Genomic DNA, 16,486 nt, shown 5'->3' on the forward strand with positions numbered 1-16,486 from the left:
TTGCTGGGGATAGATTTTCTGCAGATCCGACAAAATATTGCTTCTCGCTTGGCATTTCAGTCATGCCTGCTCGAAACCTCGCACGTTTATTTAATTTCCCCCCCCTCGTTTTCTGCGTTCCACATTCTCAGTCCTTCACAATCATCATGACAAAACATTTGTCTATTAAAATGTTCGTCGCCTAGATGCATGCAGTCAGTGCAGGTGCTAATAACTGCGAAACCATTTAGTGATTTTACACCATGGCTGAATATTTCATGATGCTCTGTGTGTTTCACGATTTAGTCAATGGACCTCTGTCACTTCAATCTTTGCTGACTGTCTTGACTGGCGCAATAAAGCTCCGCCAAGATAGCTATCTTTCACCAACTGTCACTCATTGCAGCCTGTCATTGGCAAACTCTTGTTGAACGCTGCTACTCACAGGGAATAACTACGACATTTGTTACACCGTAATGCTCTGTTCTGATGGATTAGAACAAATGCGTTGTGATTAATAGACCCAACATTCACCGACTACAATTAGAAGCAAGTATCCGATGACCCTCTGAAATCCAACAGAATGGTATTAATTTCATGTAAAGAATGTCAGACTGGCACTCGTTAGAACTTGTTATACTGAAGGCTCAAACAGTTCTGTGCTTGGTGTTCAAGCTGCGTTTAGCAATTCCAATGTGATGCTGACTAGACAGCACTAGCAGGGGATGACTATTCTTGCTCAGTCCCTCTCCACCAGGCAATGAAAGCAGGCTGCTCTTTGAAATTTTCCATTCCCATCATGCAAACTGACAAAGGCATGCTTTTCAAAACCCACTTCCAAACTGTTGATCATTACTTATTTACAAAGGCCTTGAGGCATGTGTGCCTGCAAAAACCATATTTGATACAATACATACCAGTTTATTCACCCTTGTGCAATAAGCACCCCTTAGGCAGACTTAAACCGGCACTTAATATTGCCCATAAAACGTACCTTGTAATTCCAAAATATGTAATATTTAAGGTATAATATTTCTGCAGGAAAAGGATTTCTGAAGGGTTCGGTGACTCTGCGTTCAGTAATTCTATGTTTTGCTGAGGGCTATGAGTTGAAAAAGCTGCACCAAGCATAGACGACCTGTCATTTCACTACCCAAGGGCCACTAATATAAAGGAGTACCCTACAGCAGCAAAACTTCGGCACAGCTTTGAAGCGTATGAGAACAGCAGAACTTGCTCCCTAGAATTATTACTGCAAGCAGATCAAAAGAGCCGATGCCTATTTTACATGGTAAACAGGGACCCACTGCTCATCTGCGAAATGTTTGGAGTTTCTGTAAACCTGAAGCAATCTTCATGTAATATTGTTTCATATGCTAAGTGGATGAAGCTGTTTACTTGTCTAACATTGTACGCACTTTAATCCCTGACACAGAAGCGGTACATTTTCTATCACAACCCTCCTTCTACCTTACCCCACCAATTATTAGCTTTTCTTTCCTTCCTTTAAGTCAAAATCAATTAATGCCAAATTAATATAAATGGACAAGATAAAAGGGATATAAAAAAATTTGGGTTCATTTTTCATTGTGCCGCCATATCTCACATATGGCCTAAAGTACAGAAAACAGGACTCGAAGGGCTTCGCGCAAACGGTGAATAGCCTGAGGCAAAGTAACCGTATGAGTCTTTCTGATTGGTTACTGCTGTCATTAGTGCCATTGCTGTTTAAGAAGTACATGCGGACAGGCTGAGGTGACAGCTGAGACTTTAAAGGCTGCGTTTTCTCTAACAGCTTTTCCTACCCTCTTTCATGACAGAAATTTTTCAGCTCTATCATTAACTGCTGACAGGCTGACAGAATAAATACTTCAGCCTTTAAGGATTTCTCTCTTGCTCGCTCACTCGCTCTCTCTCTCTCTCTTTAGACACAAGAGTTCTTTAAGCTGTCTTACCTCATCAGTTTGGGTGAACTGTTGGGTGAATTTCGCATACCTCCATTTCGCTGCTTTTTTTTGGGTGACAGAGCTGATGGGTTTTCATCTTGAACTGCAAACATATGGAAGATGGGAGATTAGGAGCCATTTTAAGTCTGATATGAAATGAAAATGGAATATTAAAAAATGCATATTAAACAGAAAGTGACTCATTATGAAAGTTAAAGGTCCCCATTACAGGCAACTAACAAGATTTAAGAATAAGAGAGTAACATGGGAAAAGCATTAATCAAAATGAGTTTAAAACCCTATATATCACATCTAGGGTTATGTATTATTCAGTATTATTCAGACTATGGTGCTATAAGGACAGTAAAACAGATAATTAAAGGAAAATTTAAAGCAATACACATACAAACAAAAAGTAAAGGAAAGCTCTGAGTGGAAGCAGCCCAAATTTGGGTGGTTAGGAATACAAAGCATCACCTGCCACTCCAAAAATCCAAGTAAACCACACTCAGTATAGATTTAATATATGTAATGTTCTAAAGTAATTTATTAAAAAATAAATCAAACCACTCAGTTAAAGATGGTGTCATTCTGAGCTTGCAGTTTTCACAAATGGGCTCCTGTGTTCAATCAGCAGTGGCCGATGGAACTACATATGCACAACTTGCAGTACTAGGCAAAGCATACAGGGTGAGAGAAAATACTGCAGGGTGCGTCCCTCTGCCTTTCAAACAATGGCTGCTAAAAAAGGTAGACAAAGTTTAACTGAAGTATTTAATCTATTATGAAAACGCTACTAATTTTGTTGGTCCACTTAAACAGTATGTGATCACTCTGAAAATGTTAAAACCCACACAACACTGTGCCTGTACATCTTGCTTGTTGTTCTGTTCAAAGGGATTTAAATGCATTTAGGCAAGTAACATATTTTCAGTTACTCTAACATCATCTGACACCTTATTTACATGTTTATTGAATCACTGGAATTCAATTGGAATTGTTAAAACAGGTACTGAGTTAAGACATTACTGTGGTCTTTGCAATTTGTAGCTTTAGTTTTATTAGGGTGAGAACTAATGTTTCATATGCACGTTGGGCTATGGTGTGAATTCAGTGACTCATGCAAGGACTATAACTAGGATTATCGACAGACAATGGAAACCTGCAACTAATTGAGGAATCTTATAGAATGACAGGTCAAGAAAGGGCGGGTGGATCGAAGGTATGGGAAGAGGAGTGAAAAGATAGAGGAACGTAAGGTCGTTTCCAATGATTGGAGTCATGGAGTACAGGAAATAAGGTGCTTTGGAAAACTGCAGCAGGACATTACAGTTTTGGGGTCTGCTGAATGTGCCTTTCCATTTATCATCTGCTGTATGCCATTAACCCTTTTGGTTTGTGCAGAATTACTGCATTTTATACAGCAGGAGCATGATAAGAATACTCCCCCAGCCTTCAATACTGAACCCAATGACAGCAGCAACAACAAAAGAAGATATTTCTCTCTAAAGTGCACATTGGAATAAATTGAGATATTGCAACTGCTCCAATATTTTTGACACAATTGAAAAAGGCTGCCAGATTCTACAGGAGAGCTCGATTTCACTGTGGCTGTCAGACTATGACGAACACATCAACCAACATCGAACACCACTGTCTAGAACACAATTAGCAAGAGATTAGATTCTAGTATAATATGCTTCTTAAAATGAAACACTTGCCAAGGGTTCTGGAGGGCTGCAGCAGTGACGACAGTGTCAGTTGGAAAGAAAATAATTCATGGGCTGTTAAATCAGGGTGGACTAAGATATTGGCTGATTTGAAATGTTAAAGAGCAGGGTTTTGGCTCAGAAATTTTCAAACATTTTCTGGAACATGTTTAGTCAAACTTCAAACTGTTATTACTGGCAACTGATAAGATGACACAGTCCCCCAGACAGAGATCCACAAAGCCTGGAAAAGCACATTCTTTACCTTTAAAGCTGTAATATTACTGTGAAACCACAAAGTGTTTTCATTCCTCATTTGCATGTAATTTTATAACTTATTTGAACATTCATTTCTTTAACATTAAATCAGCACAGGCAGGTGGTTCCGAAAATGTAGATAGGCTTCATCCATTTGTGTTACTTATAAACAGCAACACACACAATAATGGATGTGTACCTGTAGGTGCATACAGCAGTTACTGGGGCTGCACAGTATAATCTGTAGCTACTAATAGTTCTGCATGATATACTGAAAAATAGGCACAATCACTGTTAAAGAATTTAAGAGCGTACCCAAACAGATGTCTGCTGTGTTTATGCATATTATTCTGAAAGTCAGAACATTTCTGCTCATTTCTAACTAAATAAATTCAGTAAATTGTACTTATTCTATCCAAATCTCATAGCCTATCAACACTACAAAAGCTGAGTTTCAAACTCTCAAACTCTGCAAATGGCTGTTTTTATTAAGACGAGTTCTTTTTGTGTGTCTGTATGCCCTTGTAGCTTGAAAGTTAATTGTATTTATTTGAGTTTGTTTAAATGCTGCAATGAAATGGAGACTTAGTTCAGATCAGACAATAAAAGGATCACTTCTGGGTGGACTGTACTCCTGTCACCACTTGGCAGATTTTCTGTCTGCGTGCTGAGTTTTTTTAAGTAATGTTTGAAAGGAGAAAAAAAGGCACCCCAAACTATACTGTCATGCACAGCTGTCAGTACTGGCTGCAGAATGTGGCCAAGAGCACCTATGGAGGTCATTGAAAGCAGAGCGGATGGGCTGGCACCTGTATTTCCTGGGCAAGCTTAGTGCCCGATGCAACTTACACTGGACAACACTTCCCTGTTCCCTCACATTCAGCCGACTTAGGCGACTGAGTGAAGTGTCTCTGAACAAGTAAACGTCCCCTTTGTTCCTGTTAACAAGCAGCATAGATTCTGCCTCTTCTGGAACAGGTGCAGGCTTTGGCAATACCATGTGATCTGTGGAATTGTGGGCTTTAAATGACTCACTTAGTGAGCCTGCTTTAGCTTCATCCTTTACTGACAAGTATGAAAGAGGAGATACATTAAAAACAAATTTGAACTAAGCATCTGCATTGTCAGAAATTATTTTTGGTAACATTTTACAACTTCCTTTCCCCTGTTATATTTTAAAAAAATACTTGAATCAAATTTTACTGACAAGTCTACTGACTAAAATATATAATCAGATGTTACAGTGGTACCAGTAGTCACCAGCCAATAGGGATGCAGAACTAATAATCTCCAACGAGGTAACAGTCAAAAAAGCTGTACTATGCACCTGTGCTTGTAGTTCATTATCTGGGATGCTGGCAAGTCACTCAGAAGCAATCTGCATTTGTACAAATTGTACAGATAACAAACACACTCGCAACCTTATGACTGTGTTGCAAGGTTTAGTGCTTATAATTGAATTGATGGTAACAACTTACACATCTGTTCCTTAAGCAATCTTTTAACAACCTGAACAATATGATGTATTCCAGGAACATAAGCGGTGTCAAACTAGATACCAACCAAAGAGCAGATTTCCCAAATTCTGTTTTAAATATAATTGACCATTTAACGAGAAATCAAATCATGCTTAAAAAGAAACCTATGCATTTTCCCACTCCTCTCACCACTTTGATATTCTCCTATTGTCTGCAAGTTTTTCAGTCTCTCACTCTATGCTCCGATTGAGAGGATGAGTTCTTCAAGGGTCCTAAAAAAGGTGATCTGGATCCATATATTAAGGGACAACCTAGCTGGAAGTTTCAGGACTTTCATGCTATTTTTTTTATAAACTTGCTATCCATTTGGGAAGTGCCTGGCCACTATTCACCACCTGTATCTCAGCGTGGCTAAGCTAGGGAATGCAGTGTGTGCAAAAAGCCAAGGTCCAGCCCCATTTCCTTCAGTTCTGTGGTGCAGTAGACAGAAGATTAAAGTGATTTGCTACCAGGAAACCGGACCCTTTTTTCTTATTTACTCAGCAATGCAACCTTCTCTCTTGCTAACTTCAGCTCCCATGCTGCATCCTCAACACCAAGGGGTTAACATTGTTACCTGCAAAATGGGCAACTAAGCAGCAGCGAGATTTCCCATTGAAAATGAATCTAGCTACAAGCTCTCTAAGGCTGCAAAATGTTGTCCTCTGGTTTGCTAGTCAGAATTGTATTTAGCAATACCGTGCTCTCCACAATGGGCCCCCACCTTGAAAATAATAACCAGTACAGAGTCACAAACTCTGCAGTCTATGCTTTGTGCTGACACTCATCATTACAAGCTCAATTTCTGCACAGCAGCAATGGAGTGCACTGATTTAGTGGGAGAAACCCCATTGAAATTAAACTGGGTTAGTGCTCTCCTTTAATACTGGCCAGCATGGCACACAGACTTAATTCTTGAGCCGAGGTTTCAGTCACATGACTCCCTTGAAGGCTCCACCCCCTTTCTATCCTATCTCCCATCAAGCACACAAGATAAAAAATAGCCAGTGGTATTGAGAATACTGAATAAAAGTAACTTCTGAAAAGAAAATGTGTCCGTCCATCAAATAATTTTAGCTGAAATTAATAAATGGTGACGTCAATTACAGTTCGATTGATGCCAAATTTTAAGGTGCCTTTCCTACAATCTCTGGCAGGATAATAACAGGGCCTAAGTGGAAATAATGTGTGACTCATGCATGCTTCATTAATGTGTGCAGTAATTGTAATAAATAGTGCCCTGTGAACAATAGCAAATTATTTGGGTTAATTTAATATTTGGAAAAGTGCTTGAGAGATCGACAATAATACAAATAAATATTTATAGAAAACATTTTGCCATATTTAATTATGAGCATCTCCTCATGAATGACTTGTTAAAAATAATTCTATTGCAGTATTTATCATGTTCCACTAATGACTTTGCAAATTCGATAAGAAGTTGAGCATTGAGAGTTGTTGAAAACTCAGATTAAATCCTTACAACAGACTGGAGTTCTGAACCAAGCATCCAAACCTGAGGAAATGTAATGTGTTTTAGATTTCTCCTGTTACTGGGTAATTAGAGAGGGTTAATTCATTTCATCTGGTCATTATTACAAATCTTACTGAACTGATTGTCAAGCATCAGAAAATGTCAGAATAACTTATTGAGTTCATTTCACTTTTAATATAAGCCAATGGCTTTTTTGAAAAATATTGCACTTCCACATTAATGAGGACACTTCCTGAAATCTTTGGACAACAGCAGCAAAATCCCCAAACTAGCTTAGAGCAATCCGTAGAGGTTGATTCTAACGTCAGCTGCTGCTTAGATTCAAACCCCCGCACCGATAACTCCTGGATTCATCTGCGTGTTGTCAAACATGTACAGCATTAGTTTGAGAATTCGCAGGGTGGCAGTTTCACTGAGGATCCAGAATGATCCAGACGGCTGCTGTCTATTTACGCACGGTAAGGCAAATGATGTGCTTGCCGTGCATTTTTTCTCAGTTATGCAATGACTGGTTAGCAATTGAAAAGATAACATATGAGAACATATTCCTATTTTTATCAGTAACCATGCTTCCTCGGCCTCATTATTTATATTTCCCAGCTTGTTCAATTTTGGAGTTTAAAAGCCTTTGTCTCATCACTGGTAAAGGGAATGATGTAAAACATTGCTAGAGAATATCTCTCTGGATATGGTCAGCTACAATCATTTAGATGTTGTGCTTTATAGGTGTTGTAGATGGACTGTTGCATTTCCCTATATGTGAAATAAGAACTGGTCACACTCTGATGTCCATTCAAATCTGGTGTCCATCAGTTATATTCCTTCGTACAATCTAGAGAGTTAATAATTTTAACATAAAAAGGCTTCAGAAAGGTACATTGAGATCTTTGATACTGTACTTAGGGTCAAATGCTACAGAATGTTCTTGTCACTTGTGCAGAATAAATAGGAGGTAAGGAAATAAGCAGTCTATTTACTCTAATGTCAAAGGGCATTTGCCCGTGTGAGAGACTGTGTGTGTGTGTGTGTGTGTGTGTGAGTGTGTATATAAACACAGGGTTCTCTGATGCTTTATTCCTTAAGTAGTAGCACCACCTGCTGTTTATTACATTCATCTTATACTCTACCACACTCCACCATCTATCTATTGCCTAAGTTTAAATGAAAAACAATTACCAGGTATGGCGGCAATGGTTACATTTGACACATTGAGGCAGTGCACAACACTATTAAGAGAAACAGTTCCATTTAATTAATTTTTTTAAAAGCATAATTCTAAACTAAAAAGCACAGTGCACTGATTACTTGAACAACTAATGGCTAAAATACTCAACTATTTAAGTATGGGTGGAATTTTACGGCACCTCCCACAGGCGGGCTTTTCCAGTCCCGCCGAAGTCAATGGACTTTTGAATGGCTTGCCGCATTTGCTGGCCTCACCCCTGCTATAAAGGGGCCGTAGAAGTCCACCCTTTATTTATTTTCACAAGAATTGTTTCTTTAGTGCATATCTAATCTCCTATCCCTGGAACATAGCCTTTTGAAATCTAAATGAAGCATTCTAAATGATAGATAATGCATATTAAAAACAGTATCCATATTTGGGGTTGCTGAGCAGTCCTCAAACAATACCATAGTCCATGTCATTGCACTTTTTAGCTCAACCACCACATTGTTGCTCTCACACTACAACAATGCAGAACTGTAAGAAACCACACACAGCTTTCAATGTAGCAATAAAGAGGCACAGGCTATCAAAAAAGCAAATAGACAGGAGAGAGTAAATCCAATCTTTGGTCCCGATAATGTTCATGAAAACATCTGAATGCTGCCCTCCTCATGGTTTTACTGGCACCATTAGAAACGCTTGCTCTACCCGCAGGAGTGTGGCTTTCTCTCAGGTACCCGTGTAACTGTCTGGACTCCATTTCAGCTTCATACAAAGATCATTTTTAGAACCCTTAAGATTACACTCTTGTGTAATATGTTCGGAGAATGAGCAGACTGGAAATCAGGATGGAGTAGTGGAAGTGACAGAGGATGGCTCAGCAGGCATTTCAAATACGTCCAGCAATTATTTTTGATCAATGGGCAGAACAGCACTTGAAGACTTGCCACAAGCGGCAGCTCAAAGGAGCCAGAGCTTTGCTGACGCTGCTGGCATCTGCACTTGAAGATTCGGCAGAAAGGAGCTGCTGATATAGATACTCTTCCTCTGCATGTTTCACTTACAACTTCCCTCCGCCGAGCTCCCCAATGCCTCATTACAATTCTCCAGAGAGTAGCTGAAGCATAACTACTAGGAAGGTCCTGTGTCTGATCTCAAGTCTGTGTCGTGTTAACTTATTTCAGGCATGGGGGCGACCCAACCACTCTGGGTTAGAGAGGCACAAATTGGGTTTCCGTTATTGATAGGGGCACGTGTTTAAATGTTGAGCTGGGGACATTATGTAATTGTTTCCCACATGCTTGTTCATACTCCCTGTCAAGATAAATAATAACCACTCGAACAAAACACTGGAGGGTGACCAGCACCTGTGTAACCATACCGTGTTTGGACAGAATCTTAAAGAATTGGAGAGAAAAAAATCTAATTTAAAGGCCAGAGCTTCAGCTAAAGGGCCCAGATATTTGACCTTATTTGTGTCGACTCAGGCACAAGCCAGTGACATAAACGAACAGGCTTAAGATTCAAAGGATCAATATCAGCCATTTTTTCTGAGCGAACCTTGATTATGGCTGATCCTGATATCACTGAAATCTAATTGACAAAGTGGTTGCAAAAAAAAACTAAAATAGGTAATCACTGCACTCCAACTAGAAGGATAAATCTAAAGGAATGGAAGCAAACCATAGACGGGCAGGGTAGTTGGGTTAAGGGGAGAACATGGGGAAAAATAAGTCAAACAGGAGGCAAAAGGTACAGGGATAAATTAATTGTTGACAAACCAATGACTTACTTGAGCTGATATATCCGTTATAGCCATATTTTGCTAAAGACAATGCAAAAAAATGACAGTTAAAAGATGCGGAAAACAAGAATCATGTTTCATGAAAGGTCAATGAGAAGCACAGGGAACTTTAAGTTTCAAAAAGTCAGGATTGGTAATGCTTTCTGCCCACTGCCTCCCCATATATGTTGTATTGCTTTTTGTGCTTGTCTCCATATACAAATTAGTTCTTAAGCCAAGTGATCACTGATGTATAATGGGCAAAATTCCCAACAATATATTCAACAGTACCACCAAAGGTGTGCTGAAAATGACATGTCGCATATCCTATAGTGAGCATCAGAGGTCCTAGAGCCAATACAAACATTCTTTCACTGGATCGGTACCATTGAGGAGAAATGCCAAGGTGCGCCAATCTCTATTAAGCTTGTTGTAAAGTATGGTAAGTGTTTCCATGCCCTATCCCTTGCCCCATGCCCCATTAATACCAACAGGTGGAAAGGGGCTTATGATGCTGGGCAGCAGGCATAGCACCTTCTGAAGTCAAATCAAACTACGCAATTGCACCACAGCATTTCTGTCATTTACAAACTGAACCAGAGAGATTGCTGGGGAAATTCCTTAAAAGTAGAACATAGAACAATGAAGGGGTTGTGAAGAGGAGAAAAATATGTTTTTTTATGAAAGGAGTAATCTCCATGGCGAAGCAACAGGTCATCTTTCTTAAAGGCCAAAACTGAAAGAATTCTGATGGAAAATGAGTTCAATCCCAATTATGCTGAAGAAACTTAACGATAGAGAACAGCAGTGCTATATTGACCAAGTAAAGGGATAAACTAATTGTTTACAAACCAATGACTTACATGAGCTGATACATCTGACAGACAGCACCACATTGTTCCTTTGCAATCTAAGTAGCTTTTGCTTTTCTGTATGGTGTTCCACTCTGGAGCTAATGTTAGCAGAAGAACTGCCTCACTAAAATTATTGAATTCAGTGCTGACAAGTGCGATTGCTGTCTGCATCTAGATAGCCTGGGTGGAACTCTGTTTCTAATGCAGGCTGACTTGAGGGAAGGAACAGGAGCTGAAATTTGCTTTGAGCCTGCTCTGGATGAAGGTTTGTGCTTCTCCATAAAAGCTTTTGTTTTATTCACAAAAGGTCACTCTTTGGACTGAAGGCAGGAATGTGACAGAAATGTTCCTGGGAAACAGTTCTTGTCCTGGCATCTGTCGCTTGGAATAGTCCGGAGTGAAAGGGCTCCGAAAAATAACTGCTGAGCATCTGTCTTGCACAAAAAATGTTGCAAGAAGAATCTGCTGCCTGGTGGTAAGAAACTGTCAGGGTGAGTTTCATGACAACCAGCAGCACTCAGAAAATGAAAACGCAAACATAATTTCCATGTCACCACATATAAACCCTCCACTGAATTCACAGCAGAAGATGCAGACAGCATCATTTCCAGCCTGTCCACATCACAACAAACCACTCGCTGTTTAGTTTCCAGTGACCCTGGTAAGAAACACTGTAGTAACAAGCCCACACTAACAACCGCCTTCAGCAATAGAAATTCCTGACCTCTCTTCTTAAAGCTCCAGTCTCTCTTCCAGTTGGCTTACACAGGTTGTCTCCTTAATGTCATTTTGATGTAATGCCCCCTTTAAAATGTTTGCATGGCATTAAGAAGAGGTTTGCAGCACATAGAAAGAAACAGGGCATTATTTCCCATAATTTAACTGCACCGATACTTCATGTATTATTTGGATAACAAACAGTACCAAACAGCTTGAAATTACTTTGATCTATTGTTACACATGAATGGGTGCACATACTAACGCAATCAAAGTTTCCCTCCAAGAAATACTCTATTCTCACTTGGCTATATATGGAATTCCATACTAAACACCACCATTGTGAAGACTAACTCAAGGTGCCCCATCGCCGCCTTGTTAGTGTATCTACAGGATGGGCAACAAATGTAGCCTTGCAAAAGTTACTCACATCCCGAAAACAAACATTACAAAATAGGCTCATACAAAAAAAAGGCACCTGGGGTTAGCAATTTCATCTTTGCAGTATTTACCTGTGTTTTTAACTGAAGCCAAAAAGCTGGTCTGTCCTCAGCCATAATCCCTGCAACCTATTCCAACTTTGTATAAGAATGAAAAACAGAATACTGTGCATGTTGGAAATCTGAAATAAAAGCAAAATGCTGAAGATGCTCAGTAGGATAGGCAGCAAACGTGAAGAGAAATAGAGTTAACATTTCATACAGGTCTGTGGCCTTCCATCAGAGAAATTCAATAGGGTTTGAGCAAGGGAAGGGTTGGGCAAAGACAATAGGAAGGTCTGTGTTAGGGTGCCACACAGGAGAGGTTTAATGATAGAAGAGTTTGTCTTAGGGTCTAAGGGAATGGCCAAAGGGAATAACCCAGCCCTTGCTCAAAACCCATTAAATTTCTAACTTTGCCCAGTTCTGATGAAAGACCAGAGGCCTGAAATGTTGACCTGAATTTTCATGCAGATGGAGAATCTCTACATCTTTGTGAAAATGGAACCAGAGGCCCAAATTGGAATGCCTGCCCCTGAACCTGGTCCTCACCATTTTCGCAGAGGGGGGCAATAGGGGCAGGTCAAACTTTGCACATCCATAGTTCACAGGGGAACTGATTTTCACTAGGAGGAAGTGGGAAATAGGACTTGTGCACGTTATAACTGGCAGGATAAGGTCTAAACTTACAGGAGTTATTTGGAGAAGCAGGGTACCCTGTTGAATATAGTCTCTGGACACCTTTGCAAGAGGTCAGTGCCCTTTGGGAGAGGTAAAGTGCCCTTTGGGATTGTTCAAAGTAGACATGAATGTGTGTAAAAAGTGGATAACTCATTGGAACTGTCAAATACATTGGAGCTGTCAAAGGGAGCTGTCAAGGGAACTGTCAAAGCTCATTGGAACTGTCAGGCTGACAAGAGATTTAAATATCTAAGCCTTGAAATTAAAATAAAAGCAGTCAGCAGGTTTAAGGTAAGTCACTGGATGCTATTTCACTCTGTCTGTCAACACAGGCCTGAGGGTTATCGTTATTAATTATAGAATTAGTGCTGCATGACTGATTTCACAATCTATCACCACCACAGTGGGGCACTTGTCAGTTCATAGTTTGATTGACAGCTCCATGTGGTTATAAAGTCTCTGATGTGGGGCTGTGAAAAGAAATGCTTGTTGTTATAAGGGATTAAATGGCTGAGGGATTTTAATGTAGTGAATGGTTTTTTATCAATGAGAGTATTTTTGTAAATAGTGAATTCATCAATAGATACTTAGAACTTTATTTTATTTTCTCAACATAGGTCCTGAGGTCTGCCCGTGCTAGATACTGGGTGAGTTGGCACGGAAGGTAGAAGGGCAAAGGATGGTGTGTGGGAGGCATGGGTTGGCACTAAGTTGGCATGGGGCTATAATGGGCCATGGGGAGTTGGTAGAGGGGCATAGGTTGGCATGGAAGGCATGAGAGGACAGAGAGTTGTTAGAGATGCATGGTTTGGCATTGAGGGTATGAGTGACCATGGGCATGGGTAGGGCATGAGGTGGCATGGGAAATGTGTGGGGGTTGAGGGCTAGAGGGCTGTTCTTTGTTTTATTTTTTTTTTTGCAGCTAGGGCAAAGTGCTGGATCACTCAGGCCAGCCATTTGCTAGCTCACCTCGGCACCCAGCAGCACCTATGCTGTGTCTAAACTGTTTCCCAGGACAGTGGGCCCGACTCCTATATAACCTGGCCACCCTGGAATGAAAGTCCAAACTTTGGGGGCACTTTCTCCCAAATCTAGTTTGTGCAGCCGGAATTCTCTCAACTTTGCACTGCCAAATCAGGAGCAAAAATTCAGGCCGTTAAATCTGTTTATTCTCTCCACGGATGCTGCAAGTCTGCTGAGTATTTCCAGCATTTTCTGATTTCATATAAGAATGACTTGCTGCCATTTCTCCTAAACAGGTTCCCCACAAACTGGAACCATAACCAAAGCACCTGATGCTTTGACATGTGTATAACATGGAAACATAAGCAGATAAACCCACTCGAATTTATTGTGTAAGAAAAGCAATTGTTTGGAGTTGAGTTCTTGGGATCATTGTAGAATGGAACAAATTAGAGTAACTAGCAGAGCTGTTACAGCATTTATTCATCCCAAATCCTATAAGCATTTCCTGTATCTTATAGGTCACATTGGTACCCCAGATTTAATAAGTAAGGGGTAAGTGAACATATGAACTTAATATTCACATTTGTACAGCATATTCATGTGAACTCTAACCTTTTTATGTATTTATTGCTAAAATGGTAGGACAAACGCAAAGTGTGCTTTTTTATCACTGTGTCTGCTTTACTTCCTTGATTGCTCAATGTCAGGAGATGCTTGTTAAGTAAACACACAGTAGATTCACCTGTATTATGTGAGTCTGTGCAAGGTGTCTTCTACTAAAATCATGTGGTGAAACAGTGTGCTGTAGCCACATCTGTGACTAGTCAGCACTTTTTTTATGCTGCTTTAAAAGGTTTAATAAGATGATCGGGGGATGAGATGAGGTTTCTGTAGCTAACACTACTGCTGCTGCACCCTGTTGATATGTGCTAGCATGTTGGTATGTTTGTACCTCTGCAATATGATATATTCTGCCACCTGCCAAATATTTTGCACGCTTGACAAAATAATGAGTTGCTCTCTATGGACCAATAACATTTCTACAGTTTAACTTATTCAGAGTTCAACGGCATAATTGTGTTGATGAATACACCTTTAGCTTGTGCTAATGCTAAAGCATTTGCATCAATCATTCCAACAGGAATTACTGTGTAAGTAAAAGACAGAAAGACAATGCTGTGTGACTATGTTCCTGCTCATCCTTTTCCCAATAGCCTCCCTCATTTCCAATCTAGTATAAAATAATGAAACGTGAGTCAATTATGATTTTAATCTACTACTAAACTAATCCATATCTGTTGAGGGCAGGATTTGTTAATATTGTACTGCTACAGCAACAGTACCATTCAACCAAGTCATCTAAATGACAGTGTGATTAAAAAATTACTGTGGAACTGTGAAAGTTGTGAACTGGGTGGAGCAATTAAATAGCCCAGTGCCCTTCCAACCATGGGTCGAAGGATCAAGTCCAACCTAGGCTGCTGGGATAAATAATTTCCCTTCATTGTACTTGTAATCTCAACCAAGTTCTTATTGGGCATGAGCCCACATCTACGAAAATGGACAATAATTTGGACAACTATTGGCCATCACACCAAGTGTGGGTGATGATAGCTACTATGCAGGTAGCTGTATTCGGCATGCTCAGTACTGACATCCTTCATCACAATGAGCATAAAGACTCAATATTCGTCCTATACCCTGCACACAGAAAGTGAAAATATTTGTAATGGAAGAACCAAGTCTTGTATGGGTAACATTTATTATACAAAATATAATATTGTGCAAGAACTGGGTGGATATATGAATTATATCTCCTGTGATTTATAGCCTGAAGGCAGTAAGGAAGGAATTGGTTTTGTGGCATGAACAAGCGTGAAGTGGATATCTTAAAACAGAGCCCCAAGCTTCATACCAAATTGGACATTTTGAGCCTCACCTCCATAAAACTGGTGAACTGCAGATGTAAATCAGGCATTGTAAAGCAGCTCATCAGTCAGAGAATTCCCAAAATTGTCCCATTATGACAACAAGGGCCTGTGGGTACATTCTGAAGTGGGGAGGGTGAAGCCAAAAGTATTTTTGTTCCTCCTGGCTCGACATTGAGGCAAGCTTAAAAAAATAAACTTTCTTTTACATTCACAGCCCCCAGTGATCACTTTAAGGACCACTGGCTAGGCTGTGGTGCAACTGGAAAACCTGGGCAGACCAAATGTAGTGCACATTCCACGATGTTTTGGACAAATTAGCCAGGGAGATCCTAATATTGGCTATAGGCTCCTTGATTAGCAGAACCAAGAGAAGGAAATCAGTTGTCCTTTCTTGGTCTGGCCTACATTGGACCAGGTCCCCACTTTACATGCTTGAACTGCCCTCTGAAATGATCTGGCAAGCAATTCAGTTATATCAAACTGATAGAGGGTATCCCAGTACCATTATCTCAGGACAAGCAGGAATGGGCAAAATATGGAGGCCTTACCAGTGACACCCACATCCCAGTGGGAAAAAAAAAGAGGATTGGTGAATATTGATCAATGCTTGGGACCTTGATGTATTCTGTCCCTAACTGAGAATTAGTAGAGCAATTGTAATATCCCATTTACTGGCCTGGCTGAGCTCAAGCAACTCCAGCACACTCTGTTTTAAACTCAGAAATGAGCAGGGATCAGAGCAAGATCTCTCTCCTAGCAGTCCCTTGAAGTGAGGAGGATGCTTGCCACAAAGCCCATGGCATGAGCTTGCGTATGGAGTCTTTTAACATGGGGAGGCTGTTTTGCTGCAACTACCACATGGTTCTGGCTAACCAGGAAACTCTCCCATTCTTACTGCCTGCCATAGACGTGTCGGAAGGAGTTACACTTCGACAATCAACCTTCTAGGCCACACCACAAATGCACCTTTCATGGCCATCAAGTCCTGGGGTGGGACTTGAAC

At 40.3% G+C, this 16,486-nt stretch overlaps 1 protein-coding gene and 1 long non-coding RNA gene across 5 annotated transcripts in view; one reads left to right on the top strand and one right to left on the bottom strand.

Moving 5' to 3' along the window:
• kcnma1a (potassium large conductance calcium-activated channel, subfamily M, alpha member 1a) overlaps window positions 1-16,486 on the bottom strand; it is a 770,607-nt gene that overhangs the window by 119,992 nt on the left and 634,129 nt on the right. For all 4 annotated transcript variants that reach the window (XM_041176516.1, XM_041176514.1, XM_041176513.1 and 1 more), the window contains exon 19: window positions 1,935-2,028. In XM_041176516.1, the coding sequence (XP_041032450.1) occupies window positions 1,935-2,028 (94 nt within the window). The remainder of the gene's footprint in view (window positions 1-1,934; window positions 2,029-16,486) is intronic.
• Window positions 7,182-16,486, top strand: part of LOC121270913 — a 32,854-nt gene continuing 23,549 nt past the window's right edge. Inside the window, exon 1 of the long non-coding RNA XR_005941638.1 lies at window positions 7,182-7,362. This is a non-coding gene — a long non-coding RNA (uncharacterized LOC121270913). The remainder of the gene's footprint in view (window positions 7,363-16,486) is intronic.

Source organism: Carcharodon carcharias, chromosome 28 (assembly GCF_017639515.1).
Source record: "Carcharodon carcharias isolate sCarCar2 chromosome 28, sCarCar2.pri, whole genome shotgun sequence".
NCBI lineage: Eukaryota > Metazoa > Chordata > Chondrichthyes > Lamniformes > Lamnidae > Carcharodon > Carcharodon carcharias.